The sequence below is a fragment of the Carassius auratus genome, chromosome 41, assembly GCF_003368295.1.
Source record: "Carassius auratus strain Wakin chromosome 41, ASM336829v1, whole genome shotgun sequence".
NCBI classification, from domain to species: domain Eukaryota; kingdom Metazoa; phylum Chordata; class Actinopteri; order Cypriniformes; family Cyprinidae; genus Carassius; species Carassius auratus.
Window position 1 is genome coordinate 8,759,505 of NC_039283.1, and position 18,794 is coordinate 8,778,298.

The window sequence follows — 18,794 nt, forward strand, 5'->3', positions numbered from 1 at the left end:
CAGTCACTGGCACTTGACAACAAGCAAGCCGGAGAGAAACAGCTGGTAAGCTTACCTTCCACTTCAAATCTGATGCGTGTTTCTTTTGTACTCTCAAAGTGTGAATGAAAAGTAGTGCTCTCCACTCCTCAGCTGTTGACCAAGCATTCACAGACAACAGCCACTCACCTGTCACCATGCTTTCACAGTGGACACTCAATCAAAGTCCTCTTACTCATGTCCCTCAACCTGCTGCCACAAGAGATAGATATACAGATAGACATATAGACATGACGTATACTTAGTCCAGTATTTTTTTTTTTTTTGTACATTATTTTTTTTTTTTAAAGAAACTCTTAAAATAATATATTTACCCCTAACATATTTGCTGTAAAACCACAGCAGACATACAGAGTAAAATACTGTAAAAAACAAAAACTAAATTTTTTAAGTTTAGTATAAATATAAGAGCCACAATTTACTTATTTCTTCATACAAATGTGGACTTAATAATTCTGAATAAAATGTAATCTGTAAGATTTCAATATTTCCAAAAATGTAAAGCTAAATCGCCAATAATTTCAATTACTGATGGTCATGTAATTTCCTGCAGTGATAGTGTAACAGGGAGTCAGAGGCATTCGGATCCATGTGCAGAAACTTTATTAAGAGAATTGTCATAGAAATCAGGAACGGCATCAGGTATGTTAGGGATATCCAGAATCATCAACTGTAATGAGCAGAGATCAGGGCAGGCAGCAGAGAATCAGAGTCAGTTTCAAATAGGGAGAACAAACACTAGGAAAAACACTCAGAAATATCAGACAGGCTAAACAAGACTTCACAGTGAGTGAGAGTGATTGTGCTGCTTTTATCTGTGTGTGTTAATGAGGTGCAGGTGTAGCAAGGAAATTGGCTGATGAATGAGGTGCAGGTGTGGCAAGGTGATTGTGATGCAGTGACTCATGGGGAATGTAGTTTGGGTGTGGTGCAACAGTATGAGAGGTGCTATTGTCCAAGTGACATCAGGTGGTTGATGGGTGGAATGGTCCTGAGTGGAGTGCCCTTTACTGAAGTTCATGGGCACTCCATCTAATGATCGTGACAGATTAAAGATTAAAGAATTAGAGTTTTTGACCATGTGAATTTTTCCTTCCAGTTTATTTTGTTAATAAACATCCTTAAAAGATGAAGACTATAAAAAATACGTCAATTTGGATGGATTGTAACTTCAGCTTTAACAACCAATGTACAGCTCACAGTTTTAATAAAGTAAAGTGTTTGATTTAATACTATAGAATCATAAGCAGATTCTCCAAAACAATACAAATGTGAGGCATAGTGTCATTTGTTTGCTGTCACAAATAAACTATTTTCACACACACACGCACACACGCACACACACACACACACAATATTTTATGTTTATTTTCTTTTTTAATAACATTTGCAGAACTGTAAAAAATGAATAATAATTTATGATGCATATTGGAGATTATTCAAAATTATCTCATGGTCACATTTCACAGATGTGCAAAGAAATATAAGAATGTGGAATTATTGCTGTCTCAATTATCAACTACCACTCACAGTGTTGAACAATGAAAGTTACCTTTTTTCTGTTCTACCTACTATATTCAACTGTGGAAATTATTAATTTTGTATTTGTTTACCAACCAAACCAGCACAATAACTGTATCATGACATCTATTATGTAATGTGAGCTGATGGAGAGAGAGAGAGCTGGACACCATAGGGAAAAGTTACATAGACTGAACTCACACGGTTTTCCCGTGTTAAAACCAGCAAGCCCTAACTCCATTCCCATTCCCATAGACACAGCACATTTATAATCTTGTGGGAATGCCACAGAATTCACAAATATCACAGCACTTGTTTGCCTCATGGAATGTTTCCTGACTAATATTAAGAAGGCACATTCCAGGAAGAATGACAGGAGGTCTGAGAGCATGGGCTAATCCAGCCTTTGCAGTAATCCACCTCCATCTTTGTTTGGGATAATAGGGGTGACCAGGGGCTCATTAAAGTCTACAGACTGCAGTGTATAATATGCTGAAATATCTTATTAGTGCTTCTCTAATTCAAAAGCAGCTGAGGGATCTTAATAGGGATGTCACCATAAATAATTGGTGCAAACATGAGACATTCAAAACTAGAAATTAGTCTTGCACCACACAGGATCAGAGATAAGCTGCTTGTTGATATTTCCCGTTTACTCAGAAGATGTGAGGCCGCTGAAATGTGAAATAAATCACAAGTTAGCTTGTACTACACTACACATTTCACTTATTTGCTGTTTCCCATACAAAACACAGGAATAATGCATATTTTACAATGCGTCCCCTTGGAATTATAATGTTCTATCTGACATTTTTGTCAAAATTGAGTTATTCACATATTCTTATTCTGTGACAATTTATTTACATTATGTGATGTTTTATTTACATTTGTGTACATTTTGGGATTTTCTATTGAAAAAACAATAAGGTTCTATCTACAGAAGTATATGGAACACAAAAACTTTAAAGCTCAATATCTCAAAACTACTCAGAACGCAGATAGAACCTTATAATTCCAAGGGGACGAATGGTAAATAAATGAAATGTATACATTTCCATAACATGCCCATGTTTCGGCTTACTAATGCTACAACCAGTACATACACTGAACAACATTATAAACACAACACTTTAATTTTTGCCCCCATTTTTCATGAGATGAACTCAGAGATCTAAGAATTGTTCTATGTTCACAAAATGCCTATTTTTTTTTTCAAATATTGTTCATAAATCTGCCTAAATCTGTGTTAGTGAGCACTTCTCCTTTGCTGAGATAATCCATCCACCTCACAGGTGTGGCATATCAAGATGCTGATTAGACAGCATGATTATTGCACAGGTGTGCCTTAGGCTGGCCACAATAAAAGGCCACTCTAAAATGTGCAGTTTTATCACACAGCACAATTCCACAGATGTCACAATTTTGAGGGAGTGTGCAATTGGCATGCTGACAGCAGGATTGTCCACCATTGAATGTTCATTTCTATAAGATAAGATGTCTCCAAAGGTGTTTCAGAGATTTTGGCAGTACATCCAAATGGCCTCACAAGCACGCAGACCATATGCAACCACACCAGCCCAGGACCTCCACATCCAGCATCTTCACCTCCAAGATCCTGTGAGACCAGCCACCTGGACAACTGCTGCAACAATCGGTTTGCATAACCAAAGAATTTCTGCACAAACTGTCAAAAACCGTCTCAGGGAAGCTCATCTGCATGCTCGTTGTCCTCGTAAGTTTGTCATTGTAACCGACTTGAGTGGGCAAATGCTCACATTCAGTGGCGTCTGGTACTTTAGAGAGGTGTTCTCTTCACAGATGAATCCCAGGTGGAAGATGGCAGTCGTGTGGGTGAGTGGTTTGCTGATGTCAGTGTGGTGGATCGAGTGGCCCATGGTGGTGGTGGGGTTAGGCGTATGTTATGGACAATGAACACAGGAACATTTAATTGATGGTATTTTGAATGCACAGAGATACCGTGACCTGATCCTGAGGCCCATTGTTGTGCCATTTATCCATGACCATCACCTCATGTTGCTGCATGATAATGCACCGCTCCATGTTACAATGATCTGTACACAATTACCAGTTCCTGACAATATCCAGCAACTTCACACACCCATTGGAGAGGAATGGACCAAAATTTCACAGGATACAATCAACAACCTGATCAACTCTATGTGAAGGAGATGTGTTGCACTGCGTGAGGCAAATGCTGGTCACACCAGATACTGATTGGTTTTCAAACCCCCCCGACCCCCCAATACAGTAAAACTGCACATTTTAGAGTGGCCTTTTATTGTGGCCAGCCTAAGGCACACCTGTGCAATAATCATGCTGTCTAATCAGCATCTTGATATGCCATACCTGTGAGGTGGATGGATTATCTCGGCAAAGGAGAAGTGCTCATTAACACAGATTTAGACAGATTTGTGAACAATATTTGAGAGAAATAGACCTTTTTTTGTAGATAGAAAAAGTCTTAGATCTTTGAGTTCAGCTCATAAAATATGGGGGCAAAAACTAAAGTGTTGTGTTTAGAATTTTGTTCAGTATATGTGTTATGTGTCTAATACCATCCATTTGAATACTATTTTAAGAGTACCGTAAAAAGGGTCATGAGCACATACAGTACAAGTAGGTTTCTTTATATTTGGATTATAACAGGATTTGTTCAAGACAAAATATTATTTATTTTCACTGATTTAACTAAACTACATGCATTTATACATTTATACCACCAAAACTAATATATATATATATATATATATATATATATATATATATATATATATATATAGTTAAGCAATTCTTAATTCTTTCTATACACAAGTGTACAGGTATTACAGCTTTTTGGTTGAGTATTTATGGATTTGTGCTCCATGTGTCTTTTTGTTTGTTACACTGGAGGTGTGTTTCATTAGACGTGTATTTCTTCCTGTGGCAGATTAGGTGAATAATTAATTTCCTCTCCGATATGGTAGACTGGTTGTAATTAAAGAGAGATGGGAAAAGCAATGAGATGCCTTGCTTCTATCACTTCCTCTCTTTCTTTCTCTCTCTCTCTTGTAACACAGCCACACACACATAAGAGACAGAAAGCTGAGACTATAGCGAGTGTGTCCTTTAGAAGACCCCCAGAGCTGTCATGGCTATTTCAAATGCAGTTCTTAGGAGCCATCTCATTATTTGGGCTTTACCTCTGATCACACACACTACAAGTCTAGCCTGATTAAACTCTCATTCAAGATTTAAAGTCAGGGACAGCATGCTTTGTGCCTTGTCTTGTGGTATATATATATATATATATATATATATATATATATATATATATATATATATTAGGGGTGTAACGGTTCACAAAATTCACGGTTCGGTTCGATACGATTCACTGGTGTCACGGTTCGGTTCGGTACGGTTCGGTACGTTTTAGATACAACAAAAAGAAAAATTGGCAGATAAATTTCCTTGATTTAAAAAAATATATATATATTTATTAAAACTAACAAAGTATGTTTTTTTTTACATTAAACAATGATGGAGCTATTCTTTATCCATCTTCTATGGTGTTTTCTTAGCAGCATACTGTATAAATCAAAAACAGCTCCTTATAAAATTTTTTTAATGTTATATTGTTGTAGTAGTTATGAACAAATACAAAGATGTAACTTTTTATATGGAACTCTATAACTCTTTATATTGAGTGTGTTTTTACTCAATTGGTTCTCTATAGGGCTTATGTTTTTTGGATCAAAGCAGGAATTACGGTCTGGCTGAAATGGGCTCGTGAAGGAATATTGTAACGGAGCTCAATTACATTAAGCATGTTCTTAAAACCTGCGTTTTCCACTATAGGTGTTTTTTTCTTCTTCGGGGGTGTCAAGGGCGTTGCCTGTTACGTCGTTTGGGTTATTGGGCTACCTTGTTGAACGCATATCATTATATTTCACTTTTTTTTCCCCAAATGTAATTAATAAGTCCAACGAACCGTTCGGTTCATAATGCGTACCGCGTAACGAACCGAAAGCCTCCTACCGAACGGTTCAATACGAATACGCGTATTGTTACACCCCTAATATATATATATATATATATATATATATATATATATATATATATATATATATATATATATATATATATATATATATATATATATATATATATATATGTATATGTGTGTGTCTGTGTGTATATGTATAAATACTTGAATAAAGAAACAATATTTTACAGCAAAATTGTGACTTTTATATATGCTTATCAAGTGTGAATATATGAAATGGTTATTTATTGTAATGAAAGTATAGAACGTTTATTTAAATTCATAAAGAAAAATTATTACCTTTTTAACATATGGAAAATACGGAATTCCCATAATTGCCTTTGTGAGCCCATATATTATGTAGACTGCATCGTAGCGTTTTATGGCATTTTTTTTTATTTGTAGTTTAACATAATTTTATGTTATTAGATAATACATAATAATAAATTAACACTCTAACTTTATTTTTATAGGCTACCTCAGTTCAGTTCGGAATAGTAAAATATAAAGTCACCTAATTTCCATCCGCAATGTTAGTAAAATGCCAATACAATATAGCAGCTTTTCCAACACATAGCTCACGTCTTTAAAATCTTTTTTTTTAATCTTTCTCCAATTACTTACTGCACGCGGTGAATTTAAAATGGCTTTATAAATGATATACTCCAAGCATACATCGATTAAACAGGTTTGTTTTGAATTATAGCGCAGCGCAAGCTGTGTCTTTAAGCGGGGACTTGTGTTCGCCCGACAGGAGGCGTGTCTCCTCCACAGAGCCGAGCGAGCCGGCTCCTCCATCTGAACACATGAACTACTGCTCCCACTGTACTCACACTTCATCAGCTTGAGCTGCTCTCAACAACCGAGGTAAGGGCATTTATCTTCACCGTCACCACATTTTTAGCGGCTCTTACGTTGCTTTTAAATTGTTATCTAATTTAGACGCTGAAACGACTAAAGTCCATCTTAAATTTCACAGATGAGACGGAACAGTTGATCTGATGTGACAGCTGCATGTGCTTATTTTTTAACTTAAAAACACAAATAAAATAAAAGGTTTGTGGTTGTGGCACCTTTTTTTCCCGTCTCTCGTCCACCGTAATTACAAAGAGGGTTATGATGATTTGTAAGTTAATAAATCATATTAAGACCTGCAAAATCTGCACCGACCCCCCCCCCCCCCCCACTCCTTCTGAATCCACATGCACGTTATGTCTGTTGAGAGGCTGAAAGAAGCAACACTAAGTTATTCACTGTGCCCTTGCCATGAAATAGTGTGACTGCTGTTGATGAGTCTTTTATCATCACTTGAATGACTTTTGTGGGAACCATCACTTATGGAGAGACGTTTCATTTCAGACTTTAACAACGATCTTCTGAATGTTTGAGCAGATGAAAAAATAGCCTATAACACAGAAGTGTAAGAGATCCAAAAGCAAAACTATGGGTAAAATAACGTATATCCTTAGACTATACTCAGCAAACATGACGTGTCATACTGTATGAGTTGTCAGAGTGATTAGTTAGCAGATCATCATCTGGTATGAAAACACACACACACACACACACACACACACACACACACACACATTTATCATTATGAAATAAAATAGTTTTACTATTTTCTTAAACATAAAAGTTTAATACATTTTTATTTCCGTATTTTGCAGAAAATTTAAATCAAAGAACACACCTCTTAAATTGACACATAAGGTGAATTCATTTCGTTTGCATTTTATTGGTTTGGCCTGTATACAATACTCGGACATTTCTTGGAACAAAACAAGATCTTAATGGTCTATCTGAAAGGATAAAAAGAGTGTGTGTTCCTGCAGCTGTGAGGGGATGTCAGCTGATTCCGTACAAAGGGACGTGAATGTGGATACTGATGAAATACAGTATAGTGGATTGAGGAGCGTCTGTCGTCGCTGTCCGTGGTGCTGAAAGCCACCAGCGCTGCCTTGAGCTCAAGGCAGTCTATTCTAGTGCACATCTTAAGCCTACTTTGAAAATAGGGGCACAATCGAGGTCTTTTTAATTTAAATAGAAGAAGGGCTCCTCCTCATTAGTCTCTTTCCTGCTTTTAAAGGCCCCCAGACCTCAAAGAGCTGTCGTCATATATGTATGTATATGACATGACAGAAATTAACAGTTCTGAGACCTCGTGTGTGTGTATGTGTGTGTGTGTGTGTAGCAAGTTCGTCGGAGACAGCGTTGGTAGTTCAGACAACCTTTTTGTGGAATTATAAAACAGCAGAAGAACTTGCACGCACGCAGATGCACACACACACACTCACACACACACACACACGAGGTCACATAACTGTTACTTTATGTCATGTCATCAGATATATTTACCATGGAAAACAATTAGGTTTCAGACGTTGTTTAGTTATTGTTATATGCATGAAAAACATGATACAAATAATAAATCATGAAAAATACATGGGATCACCTTTCCGAATACTGATCAACAACAGTGAACAATAGCAAGTTATAATTAGTTTTATTGTAGCTAACCTGTGTGCATTAATGACCCCCCCCCCCCTTAAAAAAAAAAAAAACATAAACAACAAAAAATATTAAGCTATTTGGTATTATTAGTCTATTATTTGCAAAGTAATCGCAGTTTACGAGATATGTAAAAAAAAAAAAATAATCATAATAAAAAAGTGTAATTTCAACATTGCCACGAAAACACGTGCGCTGTAGGGTTTCGTCTGACCCAACTGTAATAATTTGTTTCTAAAACTATGTGAAAAAAAAAAAAATATCTCGTATGAAATACACGAGACAGCTGCGGGCACAGCAGAGAGCTCACGGACAAACGGCTGCGCATCAAGCATCAAGTGAACATGTTGTCCATGAACAGAGATGTTACATCCATGAGCAGCATTCTCTTTGAGATGTGAAGCATGTTAGAGTAGGAAATGGATGTTGTGAGTGGTCAGTGTGGCGCTCGCGTTGCTCTCGGCGCGACGTCAGTGTGAGTGCAGCAGTGCAGTAGACAGCATTACATGAGCAGCCCGCGCTCCTCGCTGCCGCTCCTGCCTTCTGCATGTCAAGGTATCCGCTACACTAGCTCGCATCACTCATTCTCGTATTGCTCCGCTCTTTCAGGCCACCCGTACATGGATTTCTCCTGGATTTCCCATCTCTAACATGGACGCCCGGGCGGAAGGTTGCTCCTTTGCGCAGTGAGACGGACATGCGGAGCATCGCTGATACGGAGTGTCCTCTTCTGTCTCAGTGACCATGCCGTGATCACATCGCTGACAAAAACACCTCCAAAGCAGAAATAAGTGGGAATCTTACGATCCATCCAGTGGAATGACATGCAGTGTATCGCAGGCTTCATGAAGATGTGCTCTCCTCTGGTAACTCATCAGAGATGGCTTGGACTGTTGCTGCTCTTACTGTGTGTGGGATATTCTCACGGGATGCCACATGTGTTGAGATTCGGTAAGAGCCTTTTAAAACACATTTACAGGGCGACTTTTTTCCGTTTTCGCCGCGAAGCTCTTGCTGTTTAAATGTTGCCGCTCCGTGTGCATTTCATCTAAAGCTTGGATGTTGATTGAAAGATGCCATCTTACCTTAACTTCCCACTCAAAAGAATTAAAAGTCTTTAAAAGGATTTGTAGAGAACGCTACTTTTCCAAACACAGAACTTTCTGAGCCTCAATCACACATGCAAAAGTTGCGTACAGGTTGTGACGCAAACCCCCTTCCAAACACTGAATACAATGCGTTGCATATTGCATCGTCTCTTGTTGTTGCATCTTATCTTGTTTCATATCGTTTCTGAATGTTTCATGAGGCTGTGTGGCTGTGAGGTATTGCAATGACATATTTTGTTCCGTTCTTGCCTAAGGGGATAAATTCTATTCTATTCTATTCTATTCTATTCTATTCTATTGTTCAGGTTACACTAAAAGTCACAAATTGTAAAAATTGGCAGCATATTGGTAATATATCAGTGATTTTAATTCATATTTTTGACTAGAATAAAACCAGTAAATACATACCTTGCCAATATAGGTTCCTATTTTTCTTTTGACTTTCAGTGCAGATAATACTTTTTGATAAATACAGTTTTGCATTGTACTGTCGTGGCATTTTCTATGATTAATATTTTAGACATCACAGAAAAAGTTAGACACGATCTAGTGCTTTCCCTGCATAGATGTTCTCTTGCATGTTGCTATTAGCAACCATTTAATGAATGCTTTGAGGAAGGCCATCCAAGCTCAGCATCACCAGCATCACCTCCCGGAACTGAGTCACAAGGTGTTTTTTTTTTTTTTTTGCTTCAGTCTTATTATGGTCAACAATGAAATAGGAAATTTCCCTGCGAGAGGAAATGTCAAAAAAAAGAAGAAGAAGAAAAAAAAAGAAATCCTTCAGCAGACTAGTATCAAAGCTGTTGCTCTCTGGGGTGAGGCCTGTCTGATGTGCTCCTATTCCAGTCTCAATCAATATACTCAAATGATGTCAAATGCACCTCAGGGATTCCCATTGCATAGCCCAGGGCTTCCTTTAATTATGTGATGTAATAAGCTGTTTTTCTCACTCCAGGACACCAGCACAAACTCAAAACGCATCACATAATCACACACACCAGCAAGATTTAGCCTTCAAGTCCTGTTTCCTTAACTGATTTCCTCAGACGCTGCCTTAAACTGTGGAACTAATGTAACATAATGGAGAGATTTTCCAAATTTAGTTTATCATTACACTGTGCATGGTTTGCAATTAGCGGAATGGGTAAGTACGCTTCGTGCCACAAGGGAATTATTTGAAGCCTGCAAACAAACATTCACAGCTTTTGCGCTTTAATTGTTAGAACGCATTTGAAGAAAGAAGCCTGTATGTATTTAAAAAAAAAGTTGCAAATATATAACTGAAAAATTTTGCATGTTTTTACACATTGTAAAGTATGCCTTCTCTAAAATCGTATATCATCTTCCACTTTTTCATTTAATTAGACATTTATTTGCCATGGGATTGTAAAAAACAGTAACAGTGATTTTAACTGGCAGAGATGCACATATATGTTACACTTATTATTGTGGCTATTGTTCATGTTGGTTTTTTCTCATTATATGCTGATATCCACTGCAGAGCGACTGGATGGTGTGTGTGTGTGTGTGCGTGTAAAAATAGTACGGTAGATTGCATTTCTTCCTAGTTCTGGTGGGAAGTATTCTTGTGGGTGTGTAAGTGGCACAGGTTTGTGTATCTGCGTTATTATATCATATCCACAGGACCACAGCCATGTAGGTAGGACAGTTGAGGTCTCCTCTTCTTGTGCAGAGAAAATACACAATGTTGGATGATGGGGAGAAGGGAAAACTGAACGAGTGCAACTGAAAGTGAAAAAAGTGAAAGTGACAAAAAAAAGTGAAAGTGACGTGACATTCAGCCAAGTATGGTGACCCATACTCAGAATGTGTGCTCTGCATTTAACCCATCCAAAGTGCACACACACAGAGCAGTGAACACACACACACACTGTGAACACACACCAGTCTGTCTTTTGTATGTGTCATCACATTCTCCATCCCTACATTAGGAAGCAGCTGTCTGTGAAAACATCTGGCTCACAGCCACCGTCCCACCGTCCTTTGTGATTCCAGCTGCCCTTCTCTCACTCTCACACACAATTCTCTCCACGCCTGGATACACGTTTTATATTTATTTCTGACAAATACTGCTTTTATTTCAAACCATTTGATACATTTACACTCAGAATTTTAAATGGAAATGCATTTTAGTTAAATAATAACATTCCTAAGGAGAACATGTACACTGTAAAAAGTGGTAACTTGTAATTGTTATCGTAAAGAGCCATTTTATACCTGATTTAATGCATAAAATGAATTATGTTGGTATAATTCATGTATTAAGGTGAGCTCAGTAATGTCAGGTAACATTTTATGACATTAGTAAAGCTAATTAATCCAGATAATTTATAGGTTACCACTATTACAGTGTAGTATGTATATAATGTTGTTTTTATGCTCTTGCTTTTTTTTTTTTTTTTTTTTTTGAGGAAATGAGGGAAGGCTAATTAGCTCTTAATGTGCTGACTCATATTAGTTTTTGTCTCCCTTCTTTTATTTGGAGACATTGCATCTTTGCGTTTGCAATCACAATAAACTTCTAATGTCAAGAGAAAATGTTACAGAATAATGTTGCGTTAATGTCAAGAATAAGATAGAAGTGAGAAAGTCTATATATATATATATATATATATATATATATATATATATATATATATATATATATATATATATATATATATATATATATATTTCACATTTAAAAATATTGGCATTCTTAACAGTACATACAATGCATTTTCCAGCTTAATTGAGTTGCATCTGAGAAAAGAAATGCAGTAGAGACAGAGCTGCATTGCTATTAACAATGATCTCTTTAGCAAATATTAACAATGATGTTCCACAGAGAGAGCTGATCAGGTACTATTACAACATAAACATAATCAAAACAAAGAGCTGTCTGGTCAAAAACAACACAATTCACCAGGGCACATTCTTAATGAGCACAGCCAGGCTATCAAGACATGAAAAGTCTTTGTCTCTACTGTGTTAGGAGTGCAAGGAAAAAAGAGCTAAAATGACTTAAAGTGCTCATACATTCGCTGCATGCAGAATATTATAATATGTAAATCCATTTCCATTTTCAGTTCAACCCCATGATCAAAACAAAAAACTTTTTAACAAAAGACAATACAACACAAATGCATCTTTATTCGGAACTATGCAATGTTTTTATTTAAATTAATTTATCCTTTGATGTGTCATTGCCAGTATTCTTAAGGATAATGCCTCTACAACATCAAACAGATCTGCAAAACATTTCCAAACACATCCCTTATACGTCCTTTTTAAAGCAGGTCATCCCACCTCAAACTCATAACATTAGTTGAACCCTAAGTTGATATATTTATGATTGCGATTCCATTTGATGGAATTTCCACTTCAAATCAGGACAACCACATTGAATTGAAAGAGCCTAATTGTTAAACACATTTAAAGTAGCAAGTGTTTCCCATCAGTGAGGATGTATGCTGTCCTTCAGTAGTGCTGATTCCATGACCTCAAGGTGGAGGCATACTTCATCAAGGACATACGAGAACCTGAGAGACAAAGGAGAGCATGTCACAGCCATCTATATTTGTTTATATGCTGAGCACAAAGCTTACAGTTCATATCTCATGGTTCAATGTTGTTCCTAAAGACACAAAAGTGTGTTGTTATATTACTGTCCACTGAAACACTCTGAAGACTTTAGAACAAGCCTTTTTGTGTGTGTGTGTGGTTGCTTAGCTCCAGTAATACTGAGTCTGCATTTGTCATTTAAATAAATAAATTGTGAATGGATCATAACTGATGAGTAAGAAGAGTAATTTCCATGTTAGTCCTAACACTAAAAAAAAACCCTCTGCAAAAATGAATATCTGCTGATAAAGGTTTTTAATCCAACCAGTTTTTTGTTACTTTGTTTTGTGTATTTTTTGTTTGCCAATATCAACACGAGGCGAGCCAGTCTATGGAGTGCTTGTCGCTTGCACTACCAGGAGTTTGGAGTTTCTCCAGCAATAACAAATAATTAGTGTTATGGTTTCTGTCCAGTGGGCCGCCAAAGCACAGCCCACATCATTTTTCCTGCAAACTACTACACAGCAGAGTGATGGTAGTCCAGTTCACTTCAGTTAAAACCATTTTTACCCTCCCACAGAACTTTTTAGATGAATTTGACAGAATAGACTTTGTTTTAGATGTTTTAGAGTCTAGCACCGTATCTTCAAAGCTTCCTACTGCCTCTTTTCCACTTTGTGCACTTGTTATATGCACCTTTATATGCATGTGTTGTGATGATGACAGTATTCCTCATCATGGGCTGATTGGAAACATGTATCTGAATTTTTCAAAACTCCAAAAAACATATTACACACAGTACAATTCACTGGGATTTCTATGTGAAACGAACACTAGAGGCAGTAAAAAACCCAACAACCTTTATTCCTTTTAACACAAATTATAATTATATGGCAGATAATTCATAGAGACTTATTTCTACATGTTATTTGCATAAAATTATGTTTTTACCTCAAAACACTTTTTACCATATTGTTGATTTCTAAGCGAATACATTTTTATGTTTGTGGCACATAACCAGCTCCGTATGCCTTTTCTCACATTCTAAACATTCTAAAATAAGTAAAACAGTCCAGTGAAACACCAGTCACACTAAAAGAGCTCAAAGACTTGTAGAAGCTAACTAAAACTGCATGATTTATTTAGCAGATGTGTTGCAGTCTCACATTTGTTTTTGTTAACACTATCCAATTAGGTTTAGGATAAGTAAGAAATACATTATTTTCAAATGCAGTATAGTTTTAATCACTTAATCACATGAGACATATTACCTTGAAAGTGTTGAAATGCATGGAAGAAGCAACCAGTTTTGGGGAAATTAATTTTAAAAGTAATGCATTACTAATTGCGTATCAGTGAGCTTGGATATGTCTTTCATCCCCTGAATAATGCACAACGCTCACAACCACCAAAGTCTTGATCTTCCAGTTATATTGCACCTATTACAATCCTTTCCCTCAATCCCCATTGTGTCCTCATACTGTTTCTATTTGCCCAACTACAGGTTTGTCCCTGGGTAGAGCTTAATGTAATAGTGTCTCTGCGAGCAGCAGTGGCTCCAATTCTATTTACCTTTGGTATCCTTGAAGCCCTTGTGTCTGTACTTCCATCCTCGTACAAGCTGGACTTTGAGGCATTGGCCATGTATTGCCTCTTGTTTCCACTCGTTTTTACTCTCCACTAGACCACTTATTGAACAAAAACAAAACCTAGATTTAATCACTATCATCAAGCCACGTGAATCCATTTTACTCTCTTCAGTTATTCAGTTGTTCCGATCTTTCTCTGGATCAGTGATCATAGCCGCACTCAAAGGTTTGCCATGCTTCAAGGCACAACCAAACAGCTTCTCATTTAAAACCTGCTCAACAAGCACTCATTTCATAGTTGTCAGTTATTATTCTCTCTTAGCAGTCAGTAAACCGCAATAAGCCATCTTTTTTTTTTCTTTCTTCAGGGCAAAGCAAAGCTCTTCGCGTATTGTTGATAATACTCATCCTGTAGCCACTGATACACATTACCTGCTCTGGAGTTCAGTTTGCAGCTGCATGTTGAAATCTCTTTACCGTTCTTCTACACACCTAGTCTGTACTGACCTCATTTTAGTCATGTAAACTTCCAACAGCTACCTTAACCGACACAACACGTCTACTTCAAAACCCCTGAAACTGATACAGCACCAGAGATTCTCTTTAGGAAGCTTCTCCAACTAAATTATAGACAGACAGCTAAACATGCTGATTTTTTTTTCTACACCCCGAATGTGATTTTCTAAAACGAACTTCCACAAAAATGTTCAGAATTGTTTATACAGTCCCACATAACAAAATGCTAACCAGTGTTGTAGTTAAGATTAGCTCATTCAAAAGGTACAAATATAGACCATTTAGGTACTAATACGTACTTCTTTGCACCCTTTAGGAGTTAATATGGCACAAAGGTGTACCTTTTGAAAAAATACTACTCTGTTGACAGCTGAGAGTGTTGAGTCCCAGTCAAGAATGAAACATAAAGAAAATATTGAGTCTAGAGTCCAAAGGCTGCTGAGTCCGTGACAAAACCAACACTATAAAAATATGGTCTTGGACTCGGACTTTGATTACAACTCCCCCCACCGCCTTTTAATGTAGCCATGTTGGATGCTGTAAAAAGTGGCAGTGATTGGTGTTAAAAGTTTTATTTGCCAAACAACAAAGCTAACTGTCTAGCAAATCTTCATATGTGTATAACAAAAGGTCAGAATATTTTATTTTAGTAGCATTATGAGGTTGAAACATAACCTTGTTTTCCTAATCTTTGAGATTTCCTTGGGTCAGTTTCTAGACTTTGCTCAGTAAGCATAAATAATACATGTTAGATGATAACAGATTAGTTTTGTACAGTGTGTAAAGTGATGGACCTGAGGATGTGCCACAGGGATATAAATCTGGAGCAGTTTGCTATTTGCAGTGGCGGTCTCACGGCAGAGAATTACTGCAGGTGTGCAATCGGCACATGAAACCTGCAGGACGATCAGCCGTATAAATAGGAGCTAAGCTGCACCATTTGATGAGACCAAAATATAGTATAAGAGGATGGGCAGCACAAAAACACTGGAAGTGCAGGACACGTTTGAATATGATGAATATTAAAGTGCTTTTTCTTGGCTCTGAGAGAACTGAAGGTTCTGCAGCTCTGTTGGAGGATTACCGAACAGGAGCAAAAGAGTTAATGCAGATTTACTGATGCACATAATTCAAGAATTGTTTGGATCTTGTAATACTTGTTGGTTTGTTCCTTGTGAAAAAGTGCACTTTAGCTTATATATATATATTTTTTTTATGGAAATATGTTTTAAAAATAATAAACCTAAATGTGATCTGAATATAATGGTTCATTTAATTATGATAATTGCAATTAAAGTAAAATCTGATTCTGTTGTAGATTTAATTAGTATTAAAAACATATTTGCCTGCATTTGTTTCTGAAGTAGGACCCAAGTATATCTTTATTTGTAAATTGGTTATTGCTTCTGTAGATTTTGAAATGTGGTTTAAGTGTACTGCTGAATATGAATTTATGCTGAACTAGAAATACTCTAAAGTCAGTTCAATTGAAACTTGTCATGTATTTACAGCCTGGACTGTTATACAAATGTTAATGCAGGGATTTCAGTATTCATAATGATTCATTTGTGAGTCTATAAACTTGTTCATATGTCAGTATTGTACATTTTAGTGTCTGTGCAAACGTAAGTAAATGTAATCTAGGTTACGTTTTGCAGAACCACATTTTACGTAAATTACATACCAATTGTTGGTATTTAACTATTTGTAATTACACATGATGAAGTTGCAATTTACTACATTTACTATAAATGAACTTTAATACTGACTAACACACTACGATGTAATCAAGTTCTTTGCATCTGCTTTGGCATATTAGTCAGCACAAGTTTTCTTCTAACACAATGATTTCAAATGTACTTTGAAGTAAAACTTTAATTATGAAGTTCACTCTTTAAAAATCTTGTGTCTTTAACTGTGTCAAGAAAGTGTACTCATGAAAGTGTACTCTCTGTAAGTAATCTTAAGTGCCCTTTTATCTCAATAATAAATTATCTGCAAGTACAGTTTTATTTGTATTTTTCTTTTACAATTTGAAATACTAAGTGCACATTCAGTACCATTAAGCACCCTTCTTTTTCACCAGGGGTGGCTTGTTTGTAGCATGTTACATCATTAGTTGAATGTGTCATGTTTTACTCTGGAGCAGAAACTTGTGAGGGACTAGTGGTAAATACAAAAAATAAAATAAAATGTTCATTCTTAAATGAGATAAAAATAATTAGTTAAGATAGGGGCAACTGCAATACAGCAAGTACTAGACCGGCTGGCTCCACAGCAGGAGTTGCATTGGAATTGCTTTAGAGGCAGAGTTGCAGGCGACGAAGCAAATGGTAATTCCATTTCAGTTCACAATATTTCGTTCTCAGGTTGGCTGAGTTGAAGAGCTCTGTGGGTAAAAATGTTCTGTTCCTGGGTTATGAAGAGGCTCATGTCGCAAATCTGTGAGTGCGTATATGTGGCTGACCAGGGAAAGATTTATATGTGGAGTATTTTCTAAGCTCAAGGCCATTTAAAATATAAAACAAAAACAAAATCACACGTGTATGAATATTAACTAGACAACAATTTAGATGTGTGTCAAATTAACCAAAGATACCATTGCTGGCCAGTAGTGTTGGATATTTTAGTCTTTCCCTATTAACACAGAAAAGGAGCTTTGCTTGCATGACTGTAAATAATGGGGAAGTATATGACTGCACAGTGGACTTGCCTTATCCAGACTTTGATATGATATCAGCAAGTTGATAAGCAAATAGATCTCTGAAATGTAAATTTGGTCAAATGCACTGATCTGTTAAGACTAAGAACACAAAGACGGGAATAAATTAAAACACTGGTGTGAATCTGCAGGAAGATATAAAATACATAGCATATTCTAACATAAGACTTCACCCTTAGATTGATGGGATTGAATTATTGGAATTCCTTTTTTTGTGTGTGTGTTTCTGTAATGAACACAAAACTTGATGTGCATTTTGAAGAATGTTCCTTGAATAAGAAGCGGTCAGAATCACAAACAGACCCACAGTGTTCTATGATTCAGTCAATAATTCATCTTGATGAATTTGAATAATCTCACTGTAGGGTATGTACACTCAGGCCTGTGTTCACTACAGAAACATGATTTAAAATCTGCTCCAAGAAATCAGTATGGATGCAACGCCAAAGGGCTAGATATCGGAAAGTCGTTCTTTCACTCTGACTAGGTAGTCTTGGGAATTTCTGCTCATATGCTATAAATCCAATCTGAAATGTCATATTAAATGTGGGATCTGCGTTTAGAATGTTAGCAGTTCTCTGAAGACATGAGGTGCATGCCAGTACCTTTTTTGACACTTGTTGGCCACTTCTTGAAGAAGTTTCAAAAAGACTTTTAAACTGAGATTTGACACATTATGAAGGGAATGATGAATGTGTGGTATTTACCTTGTTTGTAGGAATCACTGATGTTCCCTATTCACTGCAGTTGCTAGACTGTACACAGTCGAATATCCAAACTGAGTAAAGTTTTATGATGTATTAAATGATTGCTATTTATTATTTTCTTTATATTCACTGAATATTTTTATCTGAAGTGCATTTTCCCCCTCAGTTTGTTTAAAAGCAAAACTGTGCTCAGAACACATATTGGCTAGCTTTTTTGTAGATAACAGAAAATATGTAGTATATTTTAAAAAGACATTACAATGGGCATTTATGTAATTTGAAGTCTTTATTTATAGTAAATTAACTAAATTAAAAATACAAAGATTGTATATTATAGTTAATTTAGCTTTTGTTTAAGGCGTTTATTACTCTGCTGGTGATAGCACTTTATGGAGCCAGTTCCAGTTTTCTTAGTTTAGTGATAGTCGTGCCTTGCCTGTTTTCCTGTGTTCATATTCTTGCCTGTGTTTT

At 36.5% G+C, this 18,794-nt stretch overlaps 1 protein-coding gene across 1 annotated transcript in view; it reads left to right on the plus strand.

Moving 5' to 3' along the window:
* Positions 1-6,382: 6,382 nt before the first annotated feature.
* Positions 6,383-18,794, plus strand: part of LOC113059496 (glutamate receptor ionotropic, kainate 2-like) — an 83,353-nt gene continuing 70,941 nt past the window's right edge. Inside the window, exons 1-2 of the mRNA XM_026228020.1 lie at positions 6,383-6,469; positions 8,723-9,064. Of these exons, the coding sequence (XP_026083805.1) occupies positions 8,938-9,064 (127 nt within the window). The 5' untranslated portion in view covers positions 6,383-6,469; positions 8,723-8,937. The remainder of the gene's footprint in view (positions 6,470-8,722; positions 9,065-18,794) is intronic.